This window comes from Pogona vitticeps, chromosome 2, assembly GCF_051106095.1.
Source record: "Pogona vitticeps strain Pit_001003342236 chromosome 2, PviZW2.1, whole genome shotgun sequence".
In the NCBI taxonomy this organism is placed as follows: Eukaryota; Metazoa; Chordata; class Lepidosauria; order Squamata; family Agamidae; genus Pogona; species Pogona vitticeps.
Genome location: NC_135784.1, coordinates 65,124,165 through 65,140,865, shown reverse-complemented (window position 1 = coordinate 65,140,865; position 16,701 = coordinate 65,124,165). Strand labels below are relative to the sequence as shown.

Here is a 16,701-nt window from a genome sequence, read left to right as displayed (position 1 = left end):
GTTCTGGGGGAAAATATTTTAAATTAAAAGATTTTTTGCTTTGTTTTTTGTTTTAACAAAGAGTATTGTATATGTAACACTTGCAAATTTAATCCAAAAGTGCATATCTAGATATACATATATGAGGTGTATATACAACTGCCTCATATATACTGTATAGCTAAAAACTGGTTGTTAAGCTCTCAAACATTGTTACATTCCCATGAAAAGACCAGTGGAAAAAAGAGCCACTAGAACAGGCTGTTCCTTAACAGGAAGTTAGAAAGACATGGAGACCTTAGAAATTTTGACCTGGCTGTCATGTTGTCAAGAATTTCCTGATACTCATTTTCTTTCTACCTCCCTAGATTTTTCAGAGTTATGGGAATGACTAGATGAGACAGTAGTCTGTAGGCAGCAAAGAGGGCTGAAATGCTGAAGAGTTGAAGTCAAAGGGAGGCCAGCTTCTTCTTACTTTTATAAAATAAACAAGAGATGTGCACTAACTTCAAAATTCAGATTCAGAATTATAGCCCTTCAAATTTGGAATTTTAAAAATTCAAAATGTCCAGATACCTGGAACTCCACTACAGTCACTATGAATATTATATAATCATCATTTTCCCCTTAAAAATCTCAAATAGACAAAACATTTTTAAAGGATTTCCCTTTGTCCCCTGACTAAAGATGGCATGAACTGTGGTTTGGCAGTTCAGCCCGGTGTGGCACAGCACTCACACAAGTGTTCCACAGGAGCCACGTGCTTCCTTTCCCAGCCTCCTCTGGGCAATCACCCAGTCACCAGCAGTGGCGTACTTCCCTCCTCCACATCCTCAGGCGATTGCCCACTCAGAAGCAGCACTGTGGGCTTCCCTCCTACCTCGCTTGACAAAAAGGAAGCACTGTAGAAAGGAAGACCTCGTGTTAAAAACTGACTGGATCATAATCACTCAGAGCCCAGACAAACACAAACAATCCAAAATCAAAGTGAAAATAAACAAGCCAACAAACTCCTAAGATCTGAGAGAACTGAGAAGAAATAAAAGGTGAAAAACAATAAGATACCTTCCTCACTCTCCCAGTACTGGAGAAGCCCTTTGTTTTTATTACGGCATGAAATGTCCATCAGCAAAGTCCAGGTCCCTTTCTTGCCAGCTGTTTGTCGTTTCCAGCTTTTCCATGCATATTTTTAAAAGATTTAATTCTCTGAATGCACGTTTTTTCCTGCATAATCAAAGACAGTCACAGTCAACATCTTGACTATATTGGGGCTATTCAGTTGGGGGCAACATAGATGGCTCTGATCCAATACAAAATTCAGCATTTTGTCCTAAAATTCTGCTTCGTACAACAAAATGCAATCAACACTGCTCAGAACTTGGGGGTTTTCTCTTTTGTGTGTACAGTCAACCGTTGACTTACAAACTTAATCCCTTCTGGAAGGAAGTTCGTAAGTCAAAAAGTTTGTAAGTCAAATCGGCATTTCCCATAGGAATGCATTGAAAACCAATTAATCCATTCCGGCTGTTTCTGGCTCTTAGGTCGAGGGGCGGTAACCTCCCCACAGCATGGCACAGAATCCAGCAACCATTCCTCCAGCACAAAAAGACTCTGGATCCACTTTTTAAGCACAGGCACAGACATTTTAAAGCAGTGCAGGAACCATAAGAGCACAGAAACATAACCCCACCACAGCAAGGCATAGCAATCCAGCAACCATTCCTCCAGCACAAAAATGCACTCAAAGAATATTTTCCGATTTTAAAAGACTCTGGATCTACATCCACACTGCAAGACCCATAAGAGCACAGAAACATAACCCCTCCACAGCAAGGCATAGCAATCCAGCAGCCATTCCTCCAGCACAAAAATGCCTTCTTTCCTGAACAAACAGCACAAAAATGCCTTCCTTCCTGAACAAACAGCACAACAAGGCATAGCAATCCAGCAACCATTCCTCCAGCACAAAAATGCCTGCCTTCCTGAACAAACAGCACAGACACAGACATCCCTGCCACCTAGCCCTACCCCCACAGCTGCAAAAAAAAACTGTACAGTACATACAGTAAAGTAAAAACATAGAGTGTACTCACCCAGAACAGGCAGTCACTCTGCTTAAAAAAAAGAATGTCAAAAAGCAAAAATCCAAAAACCCCAAAATAGGCAAAAATAAAAATACAGTTCAGGCAATACCAGACAGTCTGAAGACTGTCTCCCAATCCACTCTCCAAACGCTGGGAAGAGTGAGGAAGCAGACAGGCACCCTTTTCACTGGCCAACGGTTAACTAACAGTTCAAATTTCCCTGCCTCCCGCACAGGTTTTTTTTCAGTTCGTAACTCAAATCTAAGTTTGTAAGTCAAGTCAGTATTTTCCTATGAGAGCGGTTCGTAAGTCAAAATGTTCGTAACTCGGGCCGTTCGTAAGTCAAGGGTTGACTAGTATACAAATGTATTAGTCTGTCAGTAAAGGGGACATTGTAGGTGTGTGTGTCTTAAGTGTATACAAACATGATTTTGAGGAGAGGAAGTTGCAAACAGATTGATTAAAATGATTTATTTCTATTCATGCAGTATTCCTTTCTTTTTGTAGCTCTCAGCAACAGAGTTTAGCTCTTACCAGTGACTTGAGTATTCTTGAATTGACCCGAAAAGAACTTGAAAATAAAATGGGTTCACTGAAAGAAGAACATCAGCAAGATGCAGCTACTCTAAAAACCCTTCTTAGTGAAGCAGAAAATCAAGCCAAGGATGCTCAAAATGAGGTAGCTATCAGATTGATTCAATTTAAATGGATTTTTAAGATGAAGTTTTTTAATTTCCTTGCAAGTTTTCACTTATCTTCATTTTTGCCACAGCCCTATATACAACATACAAGGGTGCCCCCTTGTGGTCTTTGTCCCAAACCCTTGGATATTGTTTATAGCAGGGTTTGTCAACCCCCGGTCTGCGGCCTGATGCCAGTCTGTGGGCTTGCCGGAACTGGGCTGCGGATATAGATCTCTACCCCCCACCCGCAGACGTGACACCCCCCCCGCAGGTGCAATACGCCCCCTGCGCAAGCGTGACCTCCCCCCACAAATGGAGCTCCCTCCCCCCAGACAGGTTTATAGGGTTCCCTCATATCCGTGATTTCAGACATCCATGGTAAATTGTGGAAACAATCCCCCCTAGATAAGGAGCTCTTACTATATATGTAAAAAACGATCTCCTGTTTATGACTTGCTTTCTGTGATACAGTTCTGCTTGGCCTTCCATAATTACGTTGATACTGCATAAATGCCAGTTTTTATATCATGGTGGAGGGCGAAGTTTCACTGAAATGGGGCTTATTTTGGGGTAGGGCTTATATTACAAGCATCCTGAAAAATCATACTAGGTCTTATTTTCAGGTTAGGTCTTATTTTCAGGAAAACAGGGTAGTGAATTTGCTAAGACATTTACATACATTCTCTTATTTTTCAAAAGTGGTGAAATTACTTGAAGAGTAAAGATTTTATAGTCTTTTCATGCCATTAAAGAGTGGCGATGATGGCGATTGCTATCATTACCCTAGTTCTATTTACAAATAACATAAGCCAGTTGATAAAATATTGATATTTTAGATGTCACTTTATGAGTGTGGCAGGCAAACGAATGGGCATTAGTACTTGCACTGTGGCCTTTCAAGGCATACTTTCCCCACAACTCACATGTCCTAGAACGAAGTCTGGTCCAGTTACCTGACTGACTGCTTGTAACTTGGGTCTCACTATCAACATGTGAATAATTTCTGAGATATGGTGGACTAAAATGCTCAGCTGCCTAAATTGTTACATTGTCTGTGATCAGTTTTCAGCTTTGGGTAGGGTGACATACTCAAGGGAAAAAATGAAGCAATTCTTCAGCCAATACAATATTCTGTTGTATATTCTGCATGACAAGAGTGACATCACAGGATGCAGCAAACTACCTTTCCTTTTTTAAAATATCAGGCTGCATGTGACTCATGCACAATGATATAAAATCATATGCACCCCAAAATTTAAAAAGGAAGTTTTTAATTGGTAGCAATCTCTCTCTGCTGTGGGCATAATTCTTATTGTGCAAGCAGAGCTAGACAGAGATACAGGCCTTTGTTCTTATAATATGGTGGTGGAGGTCTACCTCAAATAATAATTTTCTTATTTGTTTGTTTGTTTGTTTACATTTTTATCCCACACAACTAGTGGCAGAGCCATACTCTGGGCAGCTAATAAAACAAAATGAAATAACATAATATAATAAGAACAGAAAAGGAGATACAAATGAGGCATCATACTGCAAAGTTCCAGAGATCATTGGCCACTACCATCTATATCTACTGCAGCTTCCAAACTGCATTCAAGGGCAGCCCCACATAGAGAGTGTTGCAATAGTCTTTTTTCAAGATTGTAAGTGCATGGACCAGTGTTGTTAGGGATTTCCTGTCGAGATGGGGGTGAAGGTGTGCAATCTGCCTCAGATGGAAATAGGCAGACTTGGTCATGGCTGAAATCTGGTTCTCCAGGAGCACACCCAAATTTCATGCCTGATCATTCAGGGAGAATGTGACCCCCATCTAGATCAGGCAAGCAGCCACCTAGTCTCTGCCTTATCAGGATTCAATTTCTGCCTGTCGGCCCTTGTCCAGTCTATACCTGCAGCCAGGCAGCACTCCAGGGTCTTCACAGCTTCCACCACTGAGGAGGAAAAGGAAATACAGAGCCGTGTGTCATCAGCATACTGATGACAGTAAACTCCAAATCTCTGGATGATCTCTCCCAGCAGCCTGATATAGATGTAGATGTTAAACAGCATGGGGGAGATGACTGACCCCTGTGGGATACTGCATTGCAGTACCCATGAGGATGAAAAAACCTCCCCCAGCTGAACCCTCTGGAACCTGCCCTCAAGGAAGAAAGCCAGCTCAGCGCTGTGCTTCTGATCCCATCCCAGATAGCCAGTCCAGGAGGATACCATGGTCAACTGTATCAAAGGCCGCTGAGAGATCCAAGAGAATCAAGAGTGTCACTCCCCCTGTTGGACTCCCAGAGAAGATTATCAAGCAGTGCAACCAGAGCTGTCTCAGTCCCTTAGTGTGGTTTGAAACCCAACTGAAATGGATCTAGACTATTGGTATCCTCCAAGAATGTCTGCAACTGTCCAACCACCACCCTCTCGACCAGTTTGCCCATGAAAGAAATATTGACAGTAGAGAGATAATTGTTGAGATAGTCCGATGGAAGGTTAACCTTTTTCAGAATGGGCCTGATCATCATCTCCTTTAGGCAGGAGGGAAGGTATCTCTCCCACGAGGAGGAGTTGATGATCTGGGAGGCCCATGCAACAATCCCTCTCTGGCTGCTTTTGAGCCAGGAGGAACATAGGTCTGATCAGGGGAAGGTAGGCTTGGAACTTGTCAGCGTCATCGGGTATCACAGGATGAAATTAATCTAACAAAACTGGACAAGACAAGGCATTTTGATCTTTCTTACTGCCCCACTAACAAGAATCCAGGTCCCTGAAGATGGCCTCAATCTTAGAATGAAAGTATGCTGCGAACTGGTCACATGCCATGGCATCTGGTTGAGGCCCTAGATGCTGTCCAGATCCTTAGCTTTGACTATGCAGACCTTTGTCAGCAAGGTGATGTCTCTGCTTTTTAAGATGCTGTCTAGGTTTCTCATCACTTTCCTCCTAAGAAGCAGGCGTCTTTTAACTTTGTGGCTGCTGTCACCATCTGCAGTGATCATGGAGCACAAGAAAGTAAAATCTTTCTTGCCTCCATAGTTTCCCCTTCTGCCTCCATATCTTCCTTTCTATTTGTCAGGAGGTAATGGGACTAGTGGCCGTGATCTTAGTTTTTTTGATGTTCAGCTTCAGACCATTTTTGGCGCTCTTCTCTCTCACCCTCATTAAGAGGTTCTTTAACTCCTCCTCACTTTGTGCCATCAGAGTGGTATCGTCTGCATATCTGAGGTTGTTGATACAGTATTTCTTCCGGCAATCTTAATTCCGGTTTGGGATTCCTCTAGTCCAGCCTTTCACATGATGTCTTCTGCATATAAGTTAAATAAGCAGAGAGAGAATATATAGCCTTGTTGTACTCCTTTCCCAGTTTGATTGTTCAATTGTTCCATATCCATTCTGTTGCTTCCTGTCCCACATATGGGTTTCTCAGGAGATGGATAAGGTGGTCAGGCACTCCCATTTCTTGAAGGACTTGCCATAGTTTGCTGTGGTACACACAGTCAAAGTCTTTTGCATAGTCAATGAAGCAGAATTAGATGTTTTTCTGGAACTCTCTGGCCTTCTCCGTAATCCAGCGCATGTTAGCAATTTGGTCTCTAGTTCCTCTGCCCCTTCAAAATCCAGCTTGTACTTCTGAGAGTTCTCAGTCCACATACTGCTGAAGCCTACCTGAAGCTGCTTTAACTACTTATAACTGGTTTAAATGGATCTGTAGATAATGTGGTTTTTTTGCCTTCAGTATGAAAAGACACAGACCATACTCTCAGAGCTGAAACTGAAGTTTGAAATCACTGAGCAGGAAAAGCAATCAATTACAGATGAACTCAAGCAGTGTAAAGACAACCTGAAGCTACTACAAGAAAAAGGAAGCCATGTAAGTTGGTATAATGTGTGCGTCAGTTTCTCATTCTTCCATTTCCACCATGTGAACATATTTATTAGGCATACAGTATACAGGTTTGTGTTTTATGGGAGGAGAAATTTTGTTTTGTCTGTTTTATTTTTGCAAAGTTGCACAGTTCGCATGCAATCACTGGCTTGGCAATGTGTCAGGTGGTCCATATATTACTGGGTAGAGATGGGAAAGAAAATTAATTTTGTATTAACTAGGAAATTATCCAGGTCAGTCAGTGAAAGATTGCAGAAAAAAATCCCTCTTCTTGTAATATTCCTTTCTCCCAACCATAGTGTTTAATGCAGTGAATCCGATGGAAGTAGATTTGGAGAGGTTTTTTAAAAAAAAGCAGTTGTCATAACACTGAATCAGAGCAGAATGAAAACAAGAATCATCTCCCTCTTTGGCTCGATTGTAGCCTATTGAAATAAGGAACATAGCTCAATTTTAAAAAAGTGAAATCCCATTTTCATTATAAAAATTGTAGAAATATGCCAATTGCTATAGTCTGCAATTGATTGATGTATTTATTTATTTATTTATCCATCCATCCATCCATCCATCCATCCATCCATCCATCCATCCATCCATCTATCCATCCAGCCCTATATTGCAAGATCTAAGATGTTACAGCGCCATATAAAACAATATAAAATTTTTAGTATTTGTCCTCATAAGCATATTAAGAATTTCTTTAAACAATATTTTTACTGCTTTTGTACTAAAATTTCTGTAAGTCCATTACAGTGCTACAAACAATCCACTGTGCTGTTGTTCTGCTTATAGTGAAATAAATGTGGAGAAGACTATGCTATGTTGAAATGCAAAATCTATGTGGATTAATTCTCCTATAGACTCCTCCTCTTGGATTTTGCTTTCCAACATTAGTCTTGTTTCTGGTACTATCCAGAACATAGTAGTGGCAACTCTTGATGATCCTTTCTGGGGGAGAAAAATGTTGGGCTTGGAACTGATCCACTGCAAATACTGCAGTCCTACTGCATTTCTTGCTAGTCTCATTCTTAAATTGCTAGAATATTAGGAATGAAAGAGAAAGGAAATTATGCATAGTGAAAAGAAGATTTAAAGAAGACAATTGTGACAGGTAACTTACAGATTGAAAAACACTCAGTAAAGGTAAGATAATGGGATAGGGAAGACTCAGTATGTTTATAATAAAACATGTAGGTCTCAAGTCTTACTTTACTGGGAACTCTCAAACCAAATAAACGTTAACTGTTGTATGTTTTGTATATAAACAAACAAGTAATATTTCATTTCTATGAAACCTTTCTCCCAGTGCCAGGGCTCCAAGGTAATTCTCGAAGGACTGAAAACAAAATAAACAGAGAGTTAAAAAAAATACTAAATTAACAGTTAAACACATAGTGAAAGTCCATTACAAAAACAATTAAACATATAATAATACCGTGTTTCCCTGAAAATAAGACAGGGTCTTATATTAATTTTTGCTCCATCAAACACATTAGGGCTTATTTCCAGAGGATTTTTTTCCCATGTAAAACAATCTATATTTATTCAAATACAGTCATATTATCTTCTTTTGGTTGTTGCACAGTGGTGGAGGACGGTGTTTCACGTAAAGGGGGCTTATTTTTGGGGTAGGGCTTATGAGCATCCTGAAAAATCATACTAGGACTTATTTTCAGATTAGGTCTTATTTTCGGGGAAACAGGGTATTAAAATACTGCTAATTTTAAAACCATTTACAAACAAACTACACACTTGGAAAGCAAGTGTGCAGCATCCCACAGTGAAACTCAGTTTTCCAGTTCTGTTTTTTTTTAAGCTGATTAGAGATAAAGGTCTTGCCTGCCATCTGAAGGAGGAGAAGGGGTCAACTTGGCTTTCTTTGGTAGAGCATTCCTCAACTTGGGAAAAGCAGCTGAGGATGCCCTCTGTAGCATCCTCACTTGAATGTGATTGTGAGGGTTGTAGGACAGAGAAGAAGGGCCTTCTCCAGAGTGGCTTAGGGAGGGGAGAGTTACCTAACTTAAATATTTAAAATGACTTTTAAAATGGCAATAGATTCAAGGGCTGTTTTGCTGCATCTAACTATTCTTACTAATTTGCAACAAACTGGAGATGATAGTCCCATACCTTTACAACTGGCTGAAAGTATATTCCTGACAGATTGTCCTGGGGGGAGGGGAAGCGATAGTCTCCCCCCACCCTCGTGGTGTTTGATTTTTGGTTTGTTTTCAGACCACAGTGAATAATAATTTGTCTAGTTGGAAAGGGTAAAGAGGAAAGTGATGTCTGTGCTCCTTTGGTCTCTTTACATTCATCCATCTCATGACAATGCAGTCAACTGTACAGTATTTGTGTAATATGAATAGTAGGTACCATAAGATACTCATCTGTTCAAAATAATAGGAAATACCCCTTCCTTCTTCCTCCACGTGCATTTGATATTTTCTTTTGAGCTGTCTTGGGTCCCAGCAAAGGAAGAAAGGCAGGGAGTATGTGGGTAGGTAGGTAGGTGGGTGGGTGGGTTGGAGGGAGAGAAAGAAGGAAGGAAGAGGGTTCAATATTTCTTTCAGTTTAAAGCTCTCAGATGGATATAATTTTAATCATACTAAATTATTATAAAGTCCTAGTAAAGCTCACCCAGAAATAAACATCAGGCCCCATATGCTTGTCTTCAAAGAGAAGGTGGGTGAGACTTCAGCTTGCCACTGTTAAAGGTCTAGCTTAAAGAGAACTATTTTTAAAACAAAAGTAGAAAAAGAGATGCTAAGATAACACTGGCTAAAATCCAGTACTAAGTCACAACTTGTGTATATCCATGGAATCAGTAGAACTTGTGGAGGAATTGATTCACCAAATCCCCACTGTTTCTAGTTGTAACTTACTATTAGATTTCATCCAAGCTGTTTGAATATGATGTCAAGAGTGCTCAGCTTTAACTATAACTATACATAAATGAAGGCGACACATACCTTTGAGTTCTTAGAAATCCTGGGGATTATTTTATCAATTCTAGACTGTATTCCACCTGTGCTACCTTATGACAACGTTATGATAATATGAATTACTCCATGCTCAGTTCAGTCAATGTACACTCTGCTTTAAGTCCCTTAAAATAGTAAAAAAAAACAACTCACTACATCAGGCATTGTTATAACAAACTTCATATCACAGCATCTTGACATGTGTTTCTTTTACTCGTGCATAAACATTTGAAAAAGAATGTTTGGTGTCCCAGAAAGTTTTCATAAATAAGCTTGTTTGGTTTGATCCTATAGGGCAAAATTTTAAAAATTCCCTGAATAAATAGACAGCAAGGAAATGTATGATTCCAGTAATTTTTAGTATCACAGAATTATGCTGTATGGCAATCCTAAAGAATCCCAAAGCATTTTCAGTCATTGAATTCCTGATAAAGGGTCTGCAAAACATAGGTTTAAAGTTTAGACAAGCGGGACACCCCCCCATCACATCCATTTTCCATTCTTTTTCCCAACTGCCAGTCGACTATGGTCACCAAGCACACTCAGTCCTCACTGGATTATTTGAGAGTTTCCCTCAAAATCAGTTTCTTTCTCTAAATACTTTTTGTACTTTTTGAAATCTTGTGGTTCTTCCAACTCTGTTGATTCTTCCCCTTTGTACATGAAGAGCAGAGCATAAATCAAATCATCATAATCATCAGCCTGCCTACATAAGCAATAACTTGACCTTCAGGAACAAAGAGTAGAAATGGGATGCAACCATTGCCTGAGGGGGATAAAAAGCAAGCATCAAAGATAGATGGGCTGACTTGGATATTTATTCACATGCAAGCATGGTATTGAACATTTCAACCAATCTGCATACCTTTTGTTCTTGGAAGTGCTTTGACAAGACCTTTGTCGCAACACTGGAAGTTTGGGAGATTTCCAAACAGATTTAGCCCCACATGTGGGCTTCAACATTAACAATGGACTGTTCTGTAACACTGCAGTAAGGCAGTCTGACTGAGCCCTACCATCCAATGGTTGATAGGGATCCACAAGGAGCTGTGCTACAAAGTTGTTATGCACTCTACCAGTTCCCCTTGCAGTCTTGGTCACACTCAAGGTTAAGCATCTTTTTAAGCTTCAAGCAACAAGAACCTGTAGTTCCAGCCAACATTACTCTGTACTTGAATTTGATTTACCGGTAAAGTATTCAATGGAGCTGTACTGCAGAGTTCTCACAAGTCACTGTCCAAAACACAGCCCCTTCTACCCTGTAATATGAGGATTCTTTTCCAGCCACCCCATTGCATTCCTTCTGCCAGTTTTTTTGGGGTGGGAGATCTTTTCACCTTTCTACAGCATACACAGTCTTTAGTGCTAAGAACTTGGATTCCCTCCCTGCTTTTAATATTTTTCTTTTCTAAAGATTTGCTTTGTCCACCTGCAAACCTTGAGATTCCCATGCATCAGCCACTAGTTCCCTCTTGTCTGTGGTTGCTGCCGTTTCAACTGGGGAAGTGATAATGCTCAGAGAATTGAGTTGGACTCTGAATACCTGGTCCAATCTGTCCCAAGTTATAAAATTATGCAAAATTAGGATAAGTAGTTTCCCAATGCTAGATGTTTTGAACAATGACTTTTTGACCATTTAACTGTTTATTTTCTTCACAACTTTATTTTTCTTAATCACTATTCTGCCTTTCGTTCTTGTCAGTTGATCTTGCAAGCACATGGATTTGTTTCCCATGATTTCTATTTGCCATGTGTGGTGCTCTGATAAGAAATGTGAAGGCAAATTCTGTTAAAAAACTATATACATAGAACTGCTATTGTACGAACAGATAAGAATGTCTGTATAAAGTGCTATTGTCTTTATATGCCCTGTCTCTTTAATTTCTAGATGTATAAATCACCCTATAGTGAATAGCTCTTAGTGCAATGTATAATAAAAAGATAGGTCAAAAGCAACAATAAATTAAAAAGAGCAGAGCCTACAACAGGCATTGCAAGACATTCTTAAAGTACCATTGAGATAAAACTGTATAAAAATGTAACGAAACAGCAGAAATAAAGAGAAGATTAAAAGGGCTGAAGGTATGTTCAGTCCTGCTATGTGTTTTGAACTCCCAGACAAACTGCACCAGAGCACAGAGTGCTGTACTCTGAAGATGCCGGCCGCATAGACTGGCGAAACGTTAGGAAGAACAACTTTCAGAACATTGCCAAAGAGCCCGAAAAACCCACAACAACCATTTTATAGTACAGTGGTGCCTCGCACAACGGTTGCTCCGTAGAGCCACAAATCCGTGAAATGATGCCGTTTTGCGATCGCAAATGCGATCGCAAAACGGTGCCTAGATAGGGGGAAAATCGCAGAGCGAAGGTCAGTAAGCGGTTCGCTTACCGACCTTCGCTTTGCGACCCGCCGATCAGCTGTTCCGCGGCTACAAAATGGCCGCGCGCAGCATTTTCGCGCCCCCTCGTTAAGCGAGGGGAGGGCGCGAAAATGGCTGCCAGCCATTAAGAAGCATCGCTGAACGGTGAGTATTCGGCCGAATTGGAATGGCATTTTACGTTCCATTCAACGATGCTTTCACACAGCAAGGGTTAATCCGGAACGGATTAACCTCGCTGTGCGAGGCACCACTGTATTGTCAAAATACTGATTATACAAAGAGACCCTCTCATCTATTGAGACTGTAGGTAGACACACAAGTCCCAGTACACATATGTGTTCTGCTTGGTGTACATCTTTCTCTCCACATGAAAATGCACCTCTAGGAGGAGTTCTGTGGAACTTAGCTCCAATTAAAACATTGAGTAGAGAGTTGATTATTCTCTTACAATTGTAAAAAGGAGAAGAGGAAGATTACTTGACGAAGAGAATTTTAAAACGTTACAAATATCAAAAGATGAATATCCTGCTTGTCATGGGAATGTCCTGAGTTGAGTATGGGTTGAAAATACTAGAGTTTATTGTGCATATAGAATATAAGAGTAATTTGTTACCTAGAGAGTCTACAAGATGAATTTCAGCCTCATTTTGCCCTAAAATACTAAATTAAATATAATACGGACCTACTCTGGAGGGGAAAATGTGTTATTTTTCAATATCCATGTTTACTTTGTGCAACGGTGTACTAACTTTTGTATACCAGAGTAGCTGTGTCTTGTTAGATGTCTTTAATTTTTCAGTTGAAACAAAACTTGATCTTTGAACTCTCCCCCTACCTAAATCATCTTTACCTAAATGACTTTTGTAGCACAAAATGATTTTAATATCCCTTCCCTTCCCTTTAGCCTTCCATATTACCACCCGTCCCAGCCGTATTCATCGGCCTAATCCTGGCTTTCCTGTTTTGGTGTTACAGCCCATTGTGGTAGAGAAAGGTACTATAAGCACTATTCAGTCCATGTATGTTTGTCCCTATCACCTGTTTGTGCCATTTTTGTTAAAGCAGTGCATGGTGAAAAGCAGGTACTCATTCACCTGATTCAAACCCCTCATTTAATAAGCCATTATGTGTGATGCTGGCAAACCAAACAAACTAATCATTTAACATCTGTCTGGTTTCCTTGTGCTGGTGCTAACAGTGTCTGATTGTAAGCTAATTGTTTCTGACTGTTTGTCTTCTAACACGTTTGTCTTGCAGAGTTAGGGTCTGGAAAAAAACTAACTATTTCAACTTAACAAATGAGGAGTTCACATATTTGAATTTGGTCTCTGATTTCCTTTTTACCCTCAAATAATTCAGCCATTTCTCTCTGAATTTTAATGCTTTTTGTTGTTCTTGCTATTATGTTAAAAGAAAGATGGGGGGGAAAGATAAAATGAGGACAACTGCTGGGTGAGTTTGCATTTGCAGCTTAAGCTTGGAGGGATTCTGTTACTTCCAAAATACATTCTGTAAGAGCACAGTCCTCAATATGGAATTAGTGCACAGTTGAATTAAAGGTGGAACGATGAATATATATGTGAATTCAACGGTTACATTTGAAATCTATTTGACACCTAGGCAAGAAAAGATTAGTGTTGTATGGTTAAACGTTAACTGAAATTCATCTCATGCATTGATGCCATGTATTGGAGGATGTCCAAGAAAAGTGTGTAAATGTGGTATGGTCTATATCTATGCTTTACACAAAGGACAAATAGTATTGGTTTGGATAAGTTGAACAGAGTCTTTAGTTAAAGGATAATATTATCCAATTATTAACCTAATGATGGCACATCAGGGACTTGAGTCCATTGGAATTGTTGTTTCACTTACCCAAACATTTGCTGGGTGCCTAGCAAAACATTTCTTAACTGAGATCAATTGGAAAACATTTTAGAGCACCAGAAACTTGAGCAGTTAACAAAACTGTGTCTGCTAAATCAAATGAAATACTGATTTCCCCCCTCTTTTTTGTTTTCCATACAGAGACAATGGCATTGGATGCCTGTGATCGCAGCTTTGGTAGCTGTGACAGCCATGGTGCTGTACCCAGGGCTAACCAGAGCTTCTCCGTGAGAATCACTGTTGCATCCACACACCGTCCTCCTTTTAGAAGCTGGCATCATTCATCTACTGGGGGAAAAGAAATTCATCCTGTTCCTTTTTTACCTCTTAGTACCACAGAGTTTGGCTTCAGAACAGCAGTAGGGTCATTGCTTTAAAATGTACAAAATGTATCTGTCTATAAAGAGGGAATAAAACTATTATTTCATTCTATTGTGAGCAATATAGTTGCTTACAATTTCATGTAATTCTTAAGATAGTATGTTGAAGTTCTAAATACTGTTATGGTGGCCTAAAGTAGGCTTCTTGGTACCAAATTATTTATGATGGTTAGGTGTGTGGATATTTTACTTAAAAAGCAGATTAAAAGCAATGCATTTCCCCCCTTGATCTGGACGCCCATGCCAAATATCCTTTAAATACTTGGAAGCAGGTGCAGTGTGCTCAGTGCCTTTCAGTTGGACTTTATTTGTACATTAACATACCATTTTTTTTAACTTGCTGTGAGTCACTGAGCTATCGGGAACAATTTTCCCCAAGTCTTCTGATGGAAACAAATATTTTTTCTTCAGCAAAGGTTCTATTTTGTTGATGACTTGGGAATTAGTATAATTCATCGTCAGCCTTAAAGAGCTCTAGAAGAAACTGAATGGAAAGCATCAGTCTAGACTGTTTTCGTGTGCATGTGTGTGCCTGAGTGAACTAAGGTTTTTCTGGGAGCAAAATCTTGATTTGCTGATGGACATAGTGCAGTGATCCAACTTTTAGTTTGAATGTAATTTATTAAATCGTATGTATATAGTCACTATGAAACCCAACATATTTTCTCACATATCACGTTATAGAAATGATTTTTCCAGTCACTTATTATCAAAGCCGAACTGGGGAAGTAATATTTGTCTCTTTAACTGTGCTTTCATTCACATAACTTCATTACATGAAGTGCTTGAGTGCTTCTGTTCTTAGGGAAAGGAACACTTAAAAATGGACAAGGCTTCAGGAAGTTTAAAATGATCTAATTGGTCCTCTATGCAACATTTAAGCGTAAAGAATGTGCTGTCAATGATTAGGAGCTTTACATCACAATCTATATGGCCTTAATATGAATGTCACCAGATAAGTGTTGATTTATGAATAGGGGTATGTGTAATTAAAACCTGAATAAAGTGCTGGCTTGCACTGCACAACAGCTCTATTCATTAAGGTCTACAATTTTATTAAAAGAATTGCGGATTCAAATAATTCAGCTGATGAAAAATTCATAGGAAGACTATCTCAGCAGTTGGTTTAAAGGATTTAATGGCAATCAATGGATCTACTTAAATATTTAAATAGACTTTTTAGTTAATAATTTGCCTTTGTGGTTTTGAGGGTCATTTTACTTTAAAAGTTCTGTCTTAAACTATTGGGGATATGTTAATGGGAGGATCATTTAGATTTAAGGGAATGTTAGTACACAGGTGTAGAAATGTCATTTTTGTTCATTTCATCTTTTCAGTTGTGGGAAGCTGTAACATACACACACACAAACACACACACAACACATATACACACCAGTGGTACTCAGTACCTCTTGTATATAGGTTATTGCAAATATTATTCTGAAAATGCTTAACTTCAGAATTACATTTTTAAAAGTAAATAATTGTTTTAAATCTATTTTGTAAAGATATAAAAAACAATAGAATTTCTGGAGTATAGATTGAACTATTTGCACTAACACACGTGATGTGCATGATTTAATAAAATAACTTTACTCTCCCTATGAATGTTTGAGTTGAATTTCATTTGATAACCACAGATTTTCTGTTAATGTGTTGTAGTCTAAATCATTCCCCAATCCTCAGCAGTCATCTCTGATACAATTTAGAGCATATTCTTTGTTACATACAGCACTGATGTTACCTGTCTGTCATGGGTTTGGAGGGAAAGTTCCATCCTATGGGGAGTGGAAGGCGGGACATCAGGAGGAGGGGCTGTACTGTATAAATATGTGATGCCTGTGTGGTGAGAGAAGAGACGCTGGGAGACACTGGGTTGTGACGAAGCAGCAGCTGGGAAGAAGAAGCTGTTGTGGGAGTCTGTGTGTCAGACAGGGTACTACTGTGTGTCAGAGTACCAACCTGATAGGTTCAGGTGTCTGTTGGTTAGCCAGAACTGATAGGTTCAGGGTCTGTGCTTCAAGTTAAGGGTTCTGTGTGAACCAAACTGTATGCTTGTATGAGTGAGAATAAGCCACGTTACTTTATCCTATTCACCTGATTGTTTATTTTTCCCTGTGTGTATTTAAAATAAACCTTATTCTTTTTATTGTTTGAAAATCCATCCCTGGTCTGTGTGACTTCTTATAGGGAATGGTTGGTGGCAGCTTAGTGTAACTGTGTGACATATCCCAGTAGGTCTGGGGTTGTCACATTGATTGGTGTCCAGCGTGTGGGATACGACTGGTCCAGTTGTCCAGCGGTCCAGCAAAGCCTTGGCAGGTGTGCCCAGAGCAAGGGGGGTCTAGTCAGGGACAGTCTGAGGCGCGTAGGTAATCTTCTAGGTGTACCTCACGGGGAGGTGCGCTAGTAGAAGAACGTGCCAACTGGGGAGACTTAGATTAAGGTGCTC

The 16,701-nt window shown here is 39.7% G+C and overlaps 1 protein-coding gene across 50 annotated transcripts in view; it reads left to right on the top strand.

The window, feature by feature from the left end:
* Nucleotides 1-15,853, top strand: part of SLMAP (sarcolemma associated protein) — a 136,980-nt gene extending 121,127 nt beyond the window's left edge. For 26 of the 50 annotated variants that reach the window (XM_078385307.1, XM_078385319.1, XM_078385301.1 and 23 more), the window contains 4 exons: nucleotides 2,571-2,742; nucleotides 6,468-6,602; nucleotides 12,887-12,976; nucleotides 14,011-15,853. In XM_078385307.1, the coding sequence (XP_078241433.1) occupies nucleotides 2,571-2,742; nucleotides 6,468-6,602; nucleotides 12,887-12,970 (391 nt within the window). In that variant the 3' untranslated portion in view covers nucleotides 12,971-12,976; nucleotides 14,011-15,853. The remainder of the gene's footprint in view (nucleotides 1-2,570; nucleotides 2,743-6,467; nucleotides 6,603-12,886; nucleotides 12,977-14,010) is intronic. The other 24 variants (XM_078385313.1, XM_078385310.1, XM_078385297.1 and 21 more) reach the window with 2 other exon arrangements.
* Nucleotides 15,854-16,701: the final 848 nt, after the last annotated feature.